Genomic DNA, 17,170 nt, shown 5'->3' with positions numbered 1-17,170 from the left:
AACATACACATTTCTGGGAGAAGGGGTGGCAATCTTACTGTTCTCCCTAAAGGGATTAATAACAGCTTGCAGGCATATATGTAGCCCTAGTCTTTTAAAGTGCTTAGCCATCTTCTTTTGTTGGACTAGCTCCCAGAGTTCTGGTGTGTCTGCCATCCCTTTTGCCGAATGGGAGAACCTCCCCCAAAGTGCAGGGCCTAGGGTCTCTCATTACTGGTGCCTGAGAACAGCTCTGGGGGAAGGAACTAGGAGAAAACAGGAAAGGTTCTGGTACTGAAAGAATCAGATAAACAGGTGCGATTTCTATTAGCACTAACGTGAGTTATACATGGAACTTGGAGAGATGGGAACTTGACAGCTCTGTGATTTGAGTTTGAATCAGGGCCATGCAGAAGGTTAAGGAAAGGACCAGGGGTAGGAAAGAAGAGCAAAGTGGTGTGGGAAGAGCCAGGGCTGAGATGAGAAAGGAAGAGGTCTCAGAGTTGGAGCTGGGGAGAGAGTTAGGGATAGAGCTGGGGATGGGGAAAATGGGACTGATTAGGAAGTAGGTCTTTGGGAAGCAGTATGGATTCTGAATAAATGGTGCTGTTTTCCAGGCTATGCTGGTCGCACAGAGCTTCCTGATAATCTTAAATCCATGTTCCGTCCAGTTGCCATGGTGGTGCCCGATGCTACCCTCATTGCAGAAATCATTCTCTTTGGGGAAGGATTTGGCAACTGCAAGGTATTCTGATAATCTCTTGTCTCCAACACTTTATTTCCCTTCCGTGATTATTCTCTGGACCGGAGAACCCCCTGGAGGCCTCATAATCAGTTTATCCTACAAGGAACTTACATGGCTGTCAGTAGGATATGGAGGGAGGTCTCCCCTCTATGGTGTCACTAGTCCTTGATGGCACGATTCACAGGATCTTCTCATCAGAATTGTGCATAGAGCACTTCCCAGCTGCTCCAAGTCCCGGGACCTAGCTTCTTGGATCTGTAACTGTCCCTAGATGAAGCAGAGGGATTGGTGGGGAGATGGATTGTTTCCTCCTCTATTTTGTTCTCCAGATTCTGGCCAAGAAGGTGTACACACTTTACTCGCTGGCCATGCAGCAGCTCTCCAGACAGGACCATTATGACTTTGGCCTACGTGCCCTCACCTCCCTCCTGCACTGCGCTGGCAAGAAGCGCCGCCTGCAGCCGGATCTGTCTGATGAAGAGGTAGATTGAGGACACAACCGATGGACCTTAACCTCCATTGTCACTGGTCCTATGCACCTTCACTGAAGTTTTTGAGATCCTTACTTTCGCAGGCTTAGGTTTCCCACCCTCCTGCCCCTCCCCTCAGGTGTTGCCTGAGTTCCACCTGTCCTATCGCCAAAGACTAGCTCGGATGTATCCATTGTTCTTAGCTCCTGCCTCTCACCCAGTTGGAGAGGAAGGGCCTAATGAGTACCTCGGCCCTGGCTTCGCGAGCCTGAGTCTCTGTCTTTTCCCATTCAGGTTCTGCTGCTCTCGATGAGAGACATGAACATCGCCAAGCTAACTTCAGTGGACGTGCCACTCTTCAATGCCATCGTGCAAGATCTATTCCCCAGCATCGAGCTGCCGGTCATTGACTACGGCAAGGTATTTGTTCCTCAAGACTCTCCCTGACCTCATGTGTGAATGTGGGTCTGGAAACAGGACACCTGGCCTCCAGGCCTTGTTCTGTCCTTCACTAGCTGTCCATTCACTGGCTGTGACTTTGAGCAACACAGTTGGCCTCTCTTTGGGCTTCCTTATCTATAAAACCATACAGGCCTATTCAAACATTCTACTTTCTCACCTCAACTCCCTACTCCCTGACTCAGCTGCTCAGGTACTTCTACTCATCAGTTCCTTGACTTCACTGAGACCGCTGATCCCCTGGCCTCTCTACTTTCTACCTGGTAGCCCTCTCCTTTCTCTACCTCTCTTCTCATTCAGGGAGTTTTGAGGAGAGACTGCTAGGAGCTCTTTGAAATGTGAGAGGAGTGGGATGGAAGAGGCCAGGGAAGGAGCATTTTAGAAAGTGTAGGAATTTTCTTCTCTGGCAGTATGGTAGTTTAGATACCCTGAATGATCCTTTCGGTTGAAACCACTAAACTGCTGGATAAAAATATAAAAATACATCTTTTAAAATGTATTGCTAAACTGGCAAGAAAGAAAGAATCCTGGGATGAGGAGGGGGAGTAAAAGCAGGGAGGCAAGTAAATGAGAAAGCTGGATTTCTCCCCGAAAGTTTTTGTTGAACTTAAGGCACTGGGGGTAGGAGATGAAGCAGCCCACATTTTGAGGTATAACAGAAAACCCAGTCATGCATAAACTTCCGTCCACAAGGGAAAACACCTTCAGTAAGTGGGAAAATGAGAAACCCACCACTGACGAGGGTCCATGCAGTAAAGAAACATGCTTGTCATGACCTTTGATGATGAGAGGAAGGGGCAAAATCTCCTTTGAGATTTCCTAACCACAAGTCAGCCCTCACATGGCTCCTGGTCATAATTTATTTTAATGTGTAATGCCCCAAATCTCAAATTTAGAACTTAAAGTACTTCCAGTTTGTTAGTGTCTCCCCCAAGTGACTGGCAGAAGCAAATGCAAATTATTTCTAGAATAATGAAGCTTCAACTTAAGCCTCAAAGAATTCTCATAAAAGTCCAAGAAAATGAGCAGCTTCTGGTCAAAAATCACAAAACACACAAGGAAACAAGATACTATGAATGGGATGCCGAAGAACAACAAAACAGAATCAGATCCACAAAGACTTCAAACATGGAAAATAATCAGCACAGAATTCTAGAAATAACTAAATTTAATATGTTTAAAGAAATAAGAGAGGGGAATTCCCTGGTGGTCCAGTGGTTAGGACTCTGCACTTTCACTGCCAAGGGCAAGGGTTTGATCCCTGGTCGGGGAGCTAAGATCCCGCAAGGGCAAGCCGCACAGCACAGCAAAATAAATAAAGAAATAAGTAAAAATAAAGAAACAAGAGAGGAGCTTGAAACTGTGATCCAGGAACAAGAGACTTCTAAACAAAGTAGGATTGAAAAGAACCAACAGCATTCCTACAAATGAAAAAATATTATAATTGAAATGTTAAAAATCCAGCAACTCACAGGGAGGACTTCCAGATAAAAAGGTGGATTAAAAACAATTTTGTTTCCTTTTGAAAACCTGCTACAACTACTCTAAAGAGATTTTTACAAATAAGGCATCTATACCCGAAAGGATGGGGAGAATGGGAGAGGCAATGACAGCAAAATTGTGACATGGGAAATAAATGAATCAAGTTGTGACTTACTCAGCAAACCTGAGAGGCTGGAAGTGGGGAGAATTGTGAGTTGGGAGTAGGTGGGGGGAGTGAGTAAAGGAGGTGTAGCTGAAACGAGAAGGATTGGCAGCAAACAGTCTTGGGAGCAGGTCTCCCCTTCTCTGCGACCCTGGATAGCCGTGCCTCTCCCACTTTGGTGGAAGACTAGAGGGTAAGGATAGTAGGTCTCTGGTCTGGGGGACACATGGTATAGTTGAGGGCGGGAGAAAACTCTATTAAAAATGGGGATTAAGTGAATGTTTACACATTGAATGCTGAGACCCTTAGCCTTCTCTGAAGCCCCCAGAATGCCGGCAGCCAGCCAGCCAGGAAATTAGAAGGGTTCTCTCTGGGGAATCTCTCTGTCCCAAGAGGAACGAACAAGACATCGACAATGGAAATTTCCCCACGAAAGTCCCAGATAAATCATCTACAGTGACACTCACAGTCTACAGGCCCCACTCACACACTCAGAGCTTCCATTCAGCTCTTTAGTCCTCCACCCTTGTATATGAGCCGAAAACCAAGGCTCACCACACATCTGAGGAAGGCCTCTAACATGAAAGCAGCCAAAACAAATAGGAAAAAGCAAACTGGAGAAAATAGATAATGCAGAGAGAAGAAAAGTTTTTAAAATGAATCTATCATTAGTATACTCAGAGAGAAGATTAAGGTATTGTATCCATGAAGTACTGATGAAATGCTATTGGAAAAGGAATATTCCAGAGAGTAGAGCAGAGCAGACAAAGCGGGAAAGAGATTAAGATTCAAGTGCCAGTCTAGGAAAGACAACACTGAAATACCAGCAGTTCCAAAAAAAGTAGGAACAGAGGGAATGGAGGAGGCCAGGATCAGTAATGAAACAATTCACGAAGAATCCCCAGAACTGTCGCATCTAAGTTTCCATAATTAAAGGATCTATAAATGCATGACATAATAGATAAAACAAATCCTTACCAAGGCCCAGCATTGTGAAATTTTAAAACACTAGGAAAAGGAGAAGATTTAACAAGCTTCCAAAAAGGGAGAAGAAAAAGAGATGACATGCAAAAGATCAAGAATTAGAATGTTGGACTTCTCAATAGCAATATTGGCTCTGTAAACAATGAAGCAGGCTTCAACATTCTGAAGGAAAATTATTTCCAACCTCAAATGCTATACCCAGACAACCTGTCACAGAGGAAGCTAGATCAGAGATGTTTCAGACAAGCAGACTCTCAAAAAAAAAAAAAAAATTACCTCCACTGCATCCTTTTCTCAGAAAGCTACCAGAGGATGTGCTCTACCACAGTGCAGGAGCATTCCAAGAAAGAGGAAGATAGAGGACACGGGATGACAGTTGTGCACCAGACAAAGAGAGAAGCCAATCCAAACTGAAGCAAAGCTGAAGGTTCAGGCAGACTTCTTTTTTTTTTTTTTAAGATTTTTTTAAAATTATGATTTATTTATTTATTTTATTTAGTTTTGGCTGCTTTGGGTCTTAGTTGCAGCACATGAGATCTTTGTTGAGGCGTGCGGGACCTTTCGTTGTGGTGCACGGCTCTTTCTCTTTTCTAGCTGTGGCATGTGGGCTCCAGGGCTCCAGAACGTGTGGGCTCTGTAGTTTGCAGCATGCAGGCTCTCTAGTTGAGGCACGCGAGCTCAGTAGTTCTGGCGTGTGGGCTTAGTTGCCCCGTGGCATGTGGAACTTTAGTTCCCTGACCAGGGATCGAACCCACGTCCCCTGCGTTGTAAGGTGGACTCTGCACCACTGGACCACCAGGGAAGTCCCCAGACTTCTTTAAGAAGAGGACATCGATACCTGATGAGAATAAAAGTTTTGAGAGACTTACTCAACTGGCAGAGTTTGGAGTTGAGTTAAAGATCAGTATATTAAAAACTAAGCAAACAAAAAACCAGAGCAACTATTAGCCCCTAGGGAAAACCAAAAAGTTGTGCAGGAAAGGAAAAATAATCATGTATTGAATCATATACATTGTTATACTAATATTTAATACTGTTTACAAGAGACACATGTAAAACGTAAAGACAAAGGGTGGAGAGTCAAAGACTAGAAAAATACATCAGGTAGACACTAATCAAAAGGAAGCTGGGGTAGCAATATCAGACAACATAGATCTTAAGGCAAAATGAATTACCAGAAATAGAGTCGCTTCATAATAATAAAAAGTTCAATTCACCAGGAAGATACAACAATTCTAAATTTGCATGCATCTAATAATATGGCCTCAAAATAAATAGAACAAAATTTTTCAGAATTTCAAAGAGAAATAGACAAATCTACAATCGTAGTGGCGCTCTTCACATCTCTCAGTAACTGATAGGCCAAGCAGACTAAAAATCAGTTTTGTTAAAGAAGATTTGAACAACACAATCAATCTTGAGTTAACCAAGACATTGACAGCAGTTGCATTCAATAACTGAAGAATAACCATGTTTTTCAAGCATACATAGAATATTTAGGTTACTTGACCATGTAAAGGTCATAAATCTGCCTCAAAAATTTCAAGGGAATTTATTCAGAACACATTTTCTGATCACAATGTTAACTCTACTGATATCAGGCAAAGTAGACTTTATGGCAAGAAGAATATTAAAGATAAAGGGGGACATTTCATAATGATAAAAGGGCCAATGCTCAGAAAGATATGGCATTCTAAATTTGTATGCACTTAATAATAGAGCTAGAAAATGCATAAAACAAAATCGACAGAACTAAAAGTAGAAACTGATAAATCCACAACCCTAGTGGGAAATCTGGACATGCTTCTCTCAGAAACTGATAAAATAAGCGGATAAAAAAATCCATAAAGGGAGTTTCCTGGCAGTCCACTGGTTAGGACTCAGTGCTTTCACTGCCGTGGCCCGGGTTCAATCCTGGTCCAGGAACTAAGATCCCACAAGTTGTGTGTTGTGGCCAAAAAAAAGAAAAAAAAAATCCATAAAGATACAGATTTGAGGGACTTCCCTGGTGGTCCAGTGGTTAAGAATCTGCCTTCCAATGCAGGGGACATGGGTTTGATCCCTGGTCAGGGAACTAAGATCCCACATGCCATGGGGCAACTAAGCCCGCAAGCCACGACTACTGAGCCCGCGTGCCACAACTAGAGAGAAGCCCGAGCACTGCAACAAAGAGCCTGTGCCCCACAGGGAAAGTTCCCGCATGCCACAACTAAGACCCGACATGGCCAAAAATAAAATGAATAAGTAAATAAATATTTTTCTAAAAGATACGGATTTGAATGCTTTTAACAGATTTGACCTGACACATTAGAACATTATATGCATATAATTGCAGACACATATTCTTCTCAAGTATGCAAGGAGCGTTTACCAAAATTGACTGTGCACTGGATTATTAAGTGGCGGTCTCATAAACTTCAAATGATTGAAAATTATACAGAGGATGATCTCTGACCACAATAGAATTAAACTAGAAATTGGTAACAATATATAATTATTCCAAATGTTTGGAAATTAGGCAGTACAATTCTAAATAACTCATGGGTCAAAGAAGAAATTACAGGATATTTTAAACTGAGTAAATGTGACATTTTAAACTTTTGGCATGATGCTAAACAAGCACACACACACAAATACACCCAAACATGCTAATACAACTAATTCTCAGACAGTGGAGGGAAGTAGTAAGGGTGAGGCCTCTTAGTGGTGTTTGAGAGATACAAGTAAAATCTTGCACTGTTTGAACTTACTTGGTTGCATTGGCTGTGTATTTAAAAATGTCACACTCTTCTGGGACCCACATGGGTCATGGTTCTATAAGCATTTCTTTATTTTTCATTTTTGTTTTTAAAATTTTTAATGGGGTAGAGTTGATTTACAATGTTGTGTTAGTTTCAGGTGTACAGCAAAGTGACTTAGTTTTTTTTGTGGTACGTGGGCCTCTCACTGTTGTGGCCTCTCCCATTGCAGAGCACAGGCTCCGGACACGCAGGTTCAGCGGCCATGGCTCACAGGCCCAGCCGCTCCGCGGCATGTGGGAATCTTCCCAGACCAGGGCATGAACCTGTGTCCCCTGCATCGGCAGGCGGACTCTCAACCACTGCGCCACCAGGGAAGCCCTAAAGTGACTTAGTTTTATATATATATATATATTTTCACATTCTTTCCTATTATAGGTTATTATAAGATATTATATATAGTTCCCTGTGCTATATAGTAGGTCCTTGTTTATTTTATATATAGTAGTTTGTATCTGTTAATCTCAAACTCCTAGTTTATCCACGCCTTTCCCCCTTTGGTAACCATGAGTTTGCTTTCAATGTCTATGAGTCTATTTCTGTTTTGTAAATTAGTTCATTTGTATCATTTTTTTAGATTCCACATGTAAGTGATATCATGTGATATTTGTCTTTCTCTGTCTGACTTAAGATGACAATCTCTAGATTCATCCATGTTGCTGCAAATGGTATTCTTTCATTCTTTTTCATGGCTGAGTAATATTTCATTGTATAAATATACCACATCTTCTTTATCCATTCATCTGTTGACAAGCATTTAGGTTGCTTCCATGTCTTGGCTATTGTAAATAGTGCTGCTATGAACATTGGGGTGCATGTATCTTTTTGAATTTGAGTTTTCATCTTTTTAACTTAGGTGATGATTTGTTTAATGTCTGGCTTCCCCACCAGACTGTGGGCTCTGCGATAGGATGAACACTAATTTGTTCTCAGCACCCAGCACACTGCTTGGCACATACTTTACAGGCTTAATAAATATTTGTTGAATGATATTAGGAAAGATGTGTAGAGCTGCGTGTCAGACATTGTGTTTTACATTGACTATCTTACCTAATACAACAGCCCTACGCGGGAAGTACCATCATTACTCCCATTTAACAGATTAGGAAACTGAGGCTCAAAGAAGTTAACTTGCTCAGGTTCACATAGCTGAAAGCTGGGGCCCCAGGCTGGCTGACTCCAGAGCCCAGTCTCTTAACTCTGCAATTGGCCAGCCTCCCAAGGAACAAACAACTGTCAGGGTGCGAAGGGCCCTGGTGCAATTTTTAATGGTTTGCACGTTATCCTTCCAGGTATCGGTGAGCTTTTGAAAGTCCCTTACAAGCCGCACCCTTTTTCTTCTGCTTCCTGTATTTTCCCTTCTCTCAGCTGCGGGAGACCATTGAGCAGGAGATTCGGGATATGGGCCTGCAGACCATCCCGTTCACCCTCACCAAGGTTATCCAGCTGTATGAAACCAAGAACTCCCGCCACTCCACCATGATCGTGGGCTGCACAGGCAGCGGCAAGACTGCCTCGTGGAGAATTCTTCAGTCGTCCTTGTCCTCCCTGTGCCGCGCCGGAGAGCCCAACTTCAACATTGTCAGAGTACGGACCTGGGACAGTGGGGCCACTGGAGGAGATTTGAGTAGCAGGAAGACAGTGAGGCTGGGGGCAGGGGTGCGTAGGTGTCTGGGAGGGTGGTGCAGACCAGGAGGGCGGCCTGGGAGGGATGAGAGAGACAGGGGCCAAATACAAATACCTGGAAATAAAGGGAGGCTGGAAATAAAGGGACATCTTGGGATTTGTGTCAGCAGGCAGCTCAAAACCCCCTTCCTGTGTCATTTTTAGGAGTTCCCTTTGAACCCTAAGGCACTGTCCCTAGGGGAGCTGTATGGGGAATATGACCTCAACACTAATGAATGGACAGACGGCGTCCTGTCCAGTGTCATGCGGACGGCTTGTGCAGGTACCCAAAGGATCTTGGGGCAGGGAGAGCAGATGCCTAAATCTCCTGTGTGGGTGGGCAGTCTGGGGATAGAAAGCTCACTTTGGGGGGAAAAATGCTTGGGGAATGCGGAGATCACCAGGAAGCAACTGCTTGCGTCTCCAGGGAGATGAGTGTGGAGGGAGGGCTGGGTAACAGAGCTCTGGTTTCCTTATCATCTACCTCCGACCAAGACGAGAAGCCGGATGAGAAGTGGATCCTTTTCGATGGCCCTGTGGACACACTGTGGATTGAGAGCATGAACTCTGTCATGGACGATAACAAAGTGCTGACCCTTATCAACGGAGAGCGCATCGCGATGCCTGAGCAGGTTTGGGAGTGGAAACTGGAGGGCCTGGGGCAGGGCTAAGGGGAAGAGCAGGGGCATCCAACAAGAAGGGGAAGTTCTATAGGAACGCCCAGGAGGAGGATGCCTGGATTCAGGGCAACCTGTGACTGAAGAAGAAATGCCTGTCTTACCACAGACTCTGAGGACAACTGTATAGAAAACACGATGTACTAGGATGCACTGTGTGGACTGAGGCAGCCTCATTGCCACTGACATATGAGGGATGACCTTCCGTTGTGCACCCAGAGTTACAATTCGTGGGCTTTTGTAAAGCCCACCCTTTCCCACCCGCTCAAACAATGTGAGCGAGAGAGTGATTTTTCATAAGGATGACCTTGAATAAACCCTGATTTCTTTTAACAAATCATTTGTAAAGCTTAGGTCTTTATTCATCCTGCCACACGTGGTACTCAGTAGAGACACCTTGGGGCATCAGAATTCTGGGTGTTTTTATTACTGAGGGAAAGACAAGGTTCTGACCAAGTATATCCATAGGTGTCTCTCCTGTTCGAAGTGGAAAACTTGGCAGTGGCCTCCCCAGCCACTGTGTCTCGCTGCGGGGTGGTGTACACTGACTACGCTGACCTGGGCTGGAAGCCCTATGTTCAGTCATGGCTGGAGAAGAGGCCAAAGGTATGAAGGAAATGGAGGAGAGGAAAGGAACCGGTGGGGCCTGCGGAGGGGACACAAGAATAATTCAGAGCCCCTGCTTATTCAACTCCAGGTAGAGGCAGAGCCTCTTCAGCGCATGTTCGAAAAGTTCATCAACAAGATGCTGACCTTTAAGAAGAACAACTGCCACGAGCTGGTGCCCCTCCCGGAATACAGCGGCATCATCTCCCTCTGCGATCTGTACTCAGCCCTGGCCACACCGGAGAATGGGGTGAGGGAGGACCAGGGCAGGAAGGGCTCTCGACCTCCTGGGACAACTTCAGGGAAATGGTGTGTCTGAGACACAGTTGGAACATGAGGCTTGAGTGGAGCAGAGACTCCAAGGGGAGGCCTCAGCAACCGTGGAGGCAGCGAGCGGTGTGTGTGTGTGTGTGTGTGTGTGTGTGTGTGCGCGTGTGTGCATTTGCATGCGCATATGTGCATGCACACTGGGAGGCCAAACTAAGGACTCTAAATCAGATATAGTACACAGTGGGTCTCACTGTAATTTCCTTCCCATATCTGGGAGCTGAGGATGGTTCATTTGGTTCCTCATTTCTCCATCCTTTCAAAAATTAAATATTAAGTCTTGGAATCTGTGAGGCCTTAGGATACTGTTTCTTTTTTGTTTGTTTTTTAAGAATTTTTTTTTTGGATATGGACCATTTTTAAAGCCTTTACTGAATTTGTTACAATATTGCTTCTGTTTTATGTTTTGTTTTTTTGGCTGCAAGGCATGTGGGAGCTTAGCTCCCCAACCAGGGATTGAACCCGCACCCCCTGCATTGTAAGGTGAAGTCTTAACCACTGGACCGCTGGGGAAGACCCTGGGATACTGTTTCTGCTGGGAGGAGCTCCCCACCTAATCTGATGAGGGGTTTTAGAAATTTTCAGATTAACTGATATTTAAGAAAATTTTTGTTTGGTTTAGAATTATGGAGTAAGGACCAAAATTGAGTATTTTTCTGTTGAGATTAAATCACTGCCTAGAAATGGTTCATATTGTTTTTAAGGACATTGACAGATCACTCAACTATTAATATAAAGTTATATAACAATTAAGATCTATAACAGTATGTGTCATTCCTGGTATGGTTAATATAAATTAAAAGTATGTAGGTGAAGTTGCAAAATGACATAGGGGAAAAGGACAGTAATATAGTGTCAATGGCACCCAGCTTCTAAGGAGGACTGGGTAGGGGGAAGAACGCTGATGAACAAAACAAAGAGAGGAGGGCAGTCTAGGTAAAGGGAATGGCTTTTGCAAAAACACAGAGACACAAGAGTCAGTCCCCGCTGGGCAGGGTGGGTGATGGGTGGATGGTGTTGGCAGTGTTACAACCCCTCTTAGCTGCAGCAGAGACCCCGAGAAGAGGATGGTGAGATGTGTGTTGAGCTGGAAGGACAGACTGAAGATTCTGGATTCAATATGGTAGACAATGGAGTCTCAACACAATTTCCCACCATGTCGCTGTAACTTAGTAGGTTTATTTAAATGTTTTGATTTAGGTTTATCTACAGCCACATGGTTTTCCAAACAGAACCAGGAAGGGAGGGAAACTCTAAGCCTTTGTGATGAGCTGCCAAAATTAGACGCCTCCACCTCTTATAGATTTACGGTATTTCCGTTTCTCCTTTTCCACCCAGGTGAACCCAGCTGATGGTGAGAACTTTGTCTCCATGGTAGAGCTGACATTTGTGTTCAGCATGATCTGGTCTGTGTGTGCCTCCGTGGATGAGGAGGGCCGCAAGAAGATCGACAGTTACCTCCGAGAGATTGAGGGCACTTTCCCCAACAAGGTCAGGGCCCTCAAACCCAGCTGCCCTATTTTTCTGCATCCCTGATCCTTGGACTCTTCTTGAGCCTCAGCCTGCCACCCAGCTCTCTTTCTTCTGCCCAGTGGTCTGTGAGCGCTTTTTCTGGGCAGGGAAAAGCTAAAGGAAGGCTTTGGTAACCCGCCACACATTCCCTCCTCAGGACACAGTGTACGAGTATTTTGTGGACCCCAAGATGCGGAGTTGGACATCATTTGAGGAGAAGCTCCCTAAGAGTTGGCGCTACCCTCCAAAGTGAGAGCCGGACATGGGGGATGGGTCAGGCTTGGGACTGCAGTGGGTGGGAGATGTGGTGAGAGAGCCAAAGAGGGGTGCAAAAGTGAGCTGTAGGAAGAGAGGGTGGATCCCAAGGCAGTGCAGGAAGTGGGATCTAGAGGAAATGGGACAGGGTCCTTCAGGAGAATGCCTGATCCCCGGACCCCGCAGGAGGCAGGCTTGGTGATTAGAGAGTGGTGATGCCGGAGAAGGATAAACACTGCGGGGCAGAAGGAAGCGGGAGTTAGAAAGGAGCGGGCCACGATCTTGAGACACAGTCCCTTTCCCCACCAGCTTCCCCTTCTACAAGATCATGGTGCCCACCGTTGACACTGTCCGCTACAACTACCTGGTGAGCACCTTGGTGGCCAACCAGAACCCCGTCCTGCTGGTGGGTCCCGTGGGGACTGGAAAGACGTCCATCGCTCAGAGTGTCCTGCAGTCCTTGCCCTCCAGCCAGTGGTCAGTGCTCACTGTCAACATGTCTGCACAGGTGTGTGGCAGGACCCAGGGCCAGGCCGCCAGCTCCCTGCTCTTTCCCTGCCTCTGCTCCCCCTTGGAGGATCCAAGTGCCTGGTCGACACTCCTCTCTAACCCCGGATTTCTCCTGGGGGACCCAAGCATTCATTCTGTGCCTTTTTCACCAGACCACATCCAATAATGTGCAGAGCATCATTGAGAGCAGGGTGGAGAAGCGAACCAAGGGTGTCTATGTGCCATTTGGAGGCAAAAGCATGATCACCTTCATGGATGACCTAAATATGCCAGCTAAGGACACGTTTGGGTCCCAGCCCCCCCTGGAGCTGATTCGCCTCTGGATTGACTATGGCTTCTGGTATGATCGAACGAAGCAGACCATCAAGTACATTCGAGTAAGCATCCCGAAAATTTGTCCTTCAGGCCTCCGTTCCCGCCCATGATGGGTTCAGTCCCCGCTCCTCTGGGACCCCAGGATAGAATCCTGTAAGCCTATGTTCCTCCCCGCACACGAGTGTCCTGCCTTTCTCAGGACCCAGACATCTGGCTCCTAGGTTATCAATTCCTGTTAGTAACCCTCCTCACTGACTGTCCTGTGCTTCCTGACCAAGGGAGCCTGTCCTCCAACTTCCACTCCTTTCCCAGGCCTCTTATACCTTGCTCCCATGGCAACGCTGATGCCAACCAGAGCTGCCCATAACCCCGTCTCCAGGCCTCTCCACCTCCCACTGTTTCAGTAACCACCTCCGCTCCCCACCCAGAATCCAGGCATCTCCCTTCAGTCCTGGCTTTTCTCCCATGGGATTCTGAATGTCTTGTTTCTTTTTCCTGAATCAATGGGCAGCCATTCCAGCCTGATATCTGGGGCACTCATCTATCTGGCCCTTGGGGTCCGAAACTCACCTAATAATATATTCATATGTTTCTGAGAAAAAACATGCACATACATACACAGATACATGTATATATATATATATATATATATATATATATATTTAAAATAGAAAAGAAGAGAAAGTCTAGAAGATGTAATCAAATGTTGTTTTTTTGTTTTTTTTTTTTCTGGTACGCGGGCCTCTCACTGCTGTGGCCTCTCCCGTTTCGGAGCACAGGCTCCGGATGCGCAGGCTCAGCGGCCATGGCTCACGGGCCCAGCCGCTCCGCGGCATGTGGGATCTTCCCGGACCGGGGCACGAACCCGTGTCCCCTGCATCGGCAGGCGGACTCTCAACCACTGCGCCACCAGGGAAGCCCAAATGTTGTTTTTTTGACTCTCTTCTATTTTCCAATTTGGGAACATGGATTATAATGATGAAATAAGAACAAATACATTACTTTAGTAATTCTGTAAAAATGTCCCAAATCCCTTCCTTCCCCTCACCTTTCCCTGCCCCTACTACTCCGTGTTTCTTCCTGCTCTTTCTGTCCCTGTCTTCCCTCTTCCCGTTTGTCCCTCCATCTCCTCTCTTCCTCATGGCTCCTCTCACATCCTCCCTATTTCCATGCTCCCTCTCTTCCCGTCCTCTCACCTGTCTCCACCCCCCACCCCCACCCCCCACCCCATCTGGTCTTTGCTCTCTAGGACATGTTCTTGATGGCTGCCATGGGCCCTTCCGGGGGTGGACGGACCGTCATCTCCCCAAGGCTGCAGAGTCGCTTCAACATCATCAACATGACCTTCCCTACGGTGAGGGCATCCTGAGGGCTGGGGGAGGGGACTGTAGAAGGCAAAGCCATCTGTGGCTCAGAGAACGACGGGGCAGATCACAGAGGGGCCCAAGGACCCCCAGGGCTGAGTTGCACTCAGGGAGCTATGATACGTGGAGGGGAGACCGCTCTCTGCAGGAGCCTTGCTTCTGCTGAGCTAGGAGAGCTGCAGAGTGAAAGTGTAGCCTGGCTCTGGCATGTGAAGCCTACCAGTCCCAGTGGGCAGAGAGTGGGGACCAAACAGACAAGGAAGGTAGAGCCTCCAAAGCAGAGAGCTGGGAGCGGCCCAGGGCTAGGGTGAGGCGAGGGAGGCACTCAGGGGCACCCAAAGCCCTCAGAAGTCAAGATAAATAATATTTTCATGTAACGTTAAAAAAAATTTATGCCAAAAATTCACAATGAACAAGACGCCAAAATTTTAAATAAGTACAAGATCAGTATAGTACCGTGCTGAGCCTCATGAGAGCCTGAGGCAAAAGGAAAAACCAGCAATACGGATCCCGTCTTTATTTAAAATGTTCGTATTCGTTCATCGTGGACAGTTTCCATTAATCTTGATTTTTAAATACTACACTAAAGCATTATTTCTCTTGATTTCTGAGGGTTTTTTGTGCCCCCCTTAAATTCTGCCCCCAAGACAAGTGCTTTTCTCCCCTGACCCTAGTCCCCGCCTTGGGTGAAAGGTCATGAGCCTGCAATGTTGAGTCTGAGAGCCTGTTTCTAGGAGTCGCAGATCATCCGGATATTCGGCACCATGATCAATCAGAAGCTCCAGGACTTTGAGGAAGAGGTGAAGCCCACTGGGGATGTGGTGACCAAGGCCACCTTGGATGTGTACAACACTGTGGTACAGCGCTTCCTGCCCACGCCTGCCAAGATCCACTACCTCTTCAACCTTCGAGACATCTCCAAGGTGAAACTCTGTCAGACCTTGTCCCTTTGGCCCAGCACAGCCTCCCTGGAGGCATTCTCCTCTCCTCAAAGTAAGCCTTGGAGCTCAGTAGCATCCCACACACCCCAAACCACCCCCATCCGGGAATGCTGCTTTCTCTAAAACTTCTGGAGGGACTCTCTTCCCTCCCTCCATCCCACTAGCCACGCCCCTTCCCTAGGTGTTCCAGGGCATGCTGAGAGCCAGCAAGGACTTTCACGATACCAAGTTCAGCATCACACGACTCTGGATCCATGAATGTTTCAGGTGAGGTAGCTGTGCCTGCCAGGTCCAGGCCTTCCCAAGCCCAAGCCTCCACCCCCCACCCGCCTGTCCCTTCCCCAAGACCACGCTCCTCTTCATTCCCAGATCTCACCCCAGCTCCCTCCCAACAGAGTCTTCTCTGACCGACTAGTTGACACAGCAGACATGGAAGCCTTCGTGGGCATCATAAGTGACAAACTCGGCTCCTTCTTTGACCTCACATTTCATAACCTTTGTCCCAACAAACGTTCTCCCATCTTTGGTGAGCTGGGAGCTGTGGCCCCTCTAGGCTGGAGACTCTTAGGAGATGGGTTAGAAGGGGAGGCGGGGCACCAAGTCCCATGGACGTGTAGGGCCCTTTGGGGAAGCCTGGGGAGGACCAGGCATTTGAGATCTGCCCCCCTCTTCCCACGACCTAGGGGACTTCCTGCGGGAGCCCAAGGTGTATGAAGACCTGACGGATCTGACGGTCCTGAGGACAGCCATGGAGACGGCGCTAAATGAGTACAACCTGTCACCCGCCGTCGTGCCAATGCAGCTGGTGCTCTTCCGAGAGGCCATTGAACACAGTGAGCACCTCCTGCTCCCATCCCTTCTCCAGCATCCCAGTTATGGGATATTCCAAGGAAATAGGGATCTCTTCCCAGGTTGCTCCCAAATCAAGTCTCAGAAGTTGCCTTCCTCCCTAACCCCAGATGTGCTTGTGGCCATGGGTGGGGTTTTCCTTGATGATGGTGTTTAACAGAGATGGTGGAGGTTGAGAGTTGAATTGCTACCAGTGCTTCAGACACCAACCTCTTGCCACGCTGCCTGGTTCCTCTACTGCAGTTTTAGTCGTCCCAGTCCCCAGCCTAGGGCCTGGAGGTCCCCTGAGGTTGTTCAACCAACTCATTACCCCCACCCCCTACCCCCTACCCTCCAGTCACACGGATTGTGCGGGTCATTGGACAGCCTCGGGGCAACATGCTCTTGGTGGGCATTGGGGGCAGCGGACGCCAGAGTCTGGCCCGCTTGGCCTCAGCCATCTGCGAGTACATCACCTTCCAGATTGAGGTCACCAAACATTATCGAAAGCAGGAATTCCGAGACGGTAACTCTGGATTTCTGAGATGGAAGAGGGTTTGGGGCTGGGAGTGAAAGATCAGATGCCTGAACTTCCTGTGATGACAAGTGAGAGGAGGGATGGAAGCCGGGTAGGGAGCCGCGCCAGGCCCGGGTGGGGTACAGGACGGTGTCATGTATGTGTTGCCAGCTGGGGGAGGGCTCCTGAATCTCAGAAGGAGAAGGAGGGACAGGATGCTGAATCTGAAGAGTGTTTCTGTCTCCTCTGGCCCAGATATCAAGCGTCTGTATCGCCAGGCTGGGGTAGAGCTCAAGGCCACGTCCTTCCTTTTTGTGGACACCCAGGTTGCTGACGAATCATTCCTAGAGGACATTAACAACATCCTCAGCTCAGGCGAGGTCCCCAATCTCTATAAGGTGGATGAATTTGAAGAGGTGCGATCCTTCCACACCCACTACCAGTTGGTTCTTTGGCCTTCCTAACTAACCCCTTCTCACCTAATCCCAGAGGATGCTGCCGTAGCACCCCCTCCCTCCAGCCCCCCATTAGGTGGTGCTTCCTCTTTTGCCATCCTCCCTCGCGGGACGCTAG

General features: G+C 47.2%; 1 protein-coding gene across 1 annotated transcript in view; it reads left to right on the top strand.

The window, feature by feature from the left end:
- The window catches only part of LOC149744752 (dynein axonemal heavy chain 2-like), an 84,901-nt gene that overhangs the window by 42,961 nt on the left and 24,770 nt on the right, over window positions 1-17,170 (top strand). The window contains 19 exon segments of the mRNA XM_089900418.1: window positions 597-724; window positions 1,054-1,206; window positions 1,489-1,614; window positions 8,449-8,667; window positions 8,911-9,028; window positions 9,241-9,377; window positions 9,891-10,028; window positions 10,120-10,278; window positions 11,694-11,846; window positions 12,025-12,116; window positions 12,432-12,630; window positions 12,785-13,009; window positions 14,197-14,301; window positions 15,046-15,234; window positions 15,434-15,519; window positions 15,648-15,778; window positions 15,936-16,085; window positions 16,439-16,606; window positions 16,853-17,013. Of these exon segments, the coding sequence (XP_089756544.1) occupies window positions 597-724; window positions 1,054-1,206; window positions 1,489-1,614; window positions 8,449-8,667; window positions 8,911-9,028; window positions 9,241-9,377; window positions 9,891-10,028; window positions 10,120-10,278; window positions 11,694-11,846; window positions 12,025-12,116; window positions 12,432-12,630; window positions 12,785-13,009; window positions 14,197-14,301; window positions 15,046-15,234; window positions 15,434-15,519; window positions 15,648-15,778; window positions 15,936-16,085; window positions 16,439-16,606; window positions 16,853-17,013 (2,837 nt within the window).

The sequence above is a fragment of the Delphinapterus leucas genome, chromosome 19, assembly GCF_059928025.1.
Source record: "Delphinapterus leucas isolate spDelLeu-1000000601 "Yukka" chromosome 19, BTC_Dleu_Yukka2, whole genome shotgun sequence".
Classification (NCBI taxonomy): domain Eukaryota; kingdom Metazoa; phylum Chordata; class Mammalia; order Artiodactyla; family Monodontidae; genus Delphinapterus; species Delphinapterus leucas.
This window is presented reverse-complemented; position numbering and strand designations above follow the sequence as displayed.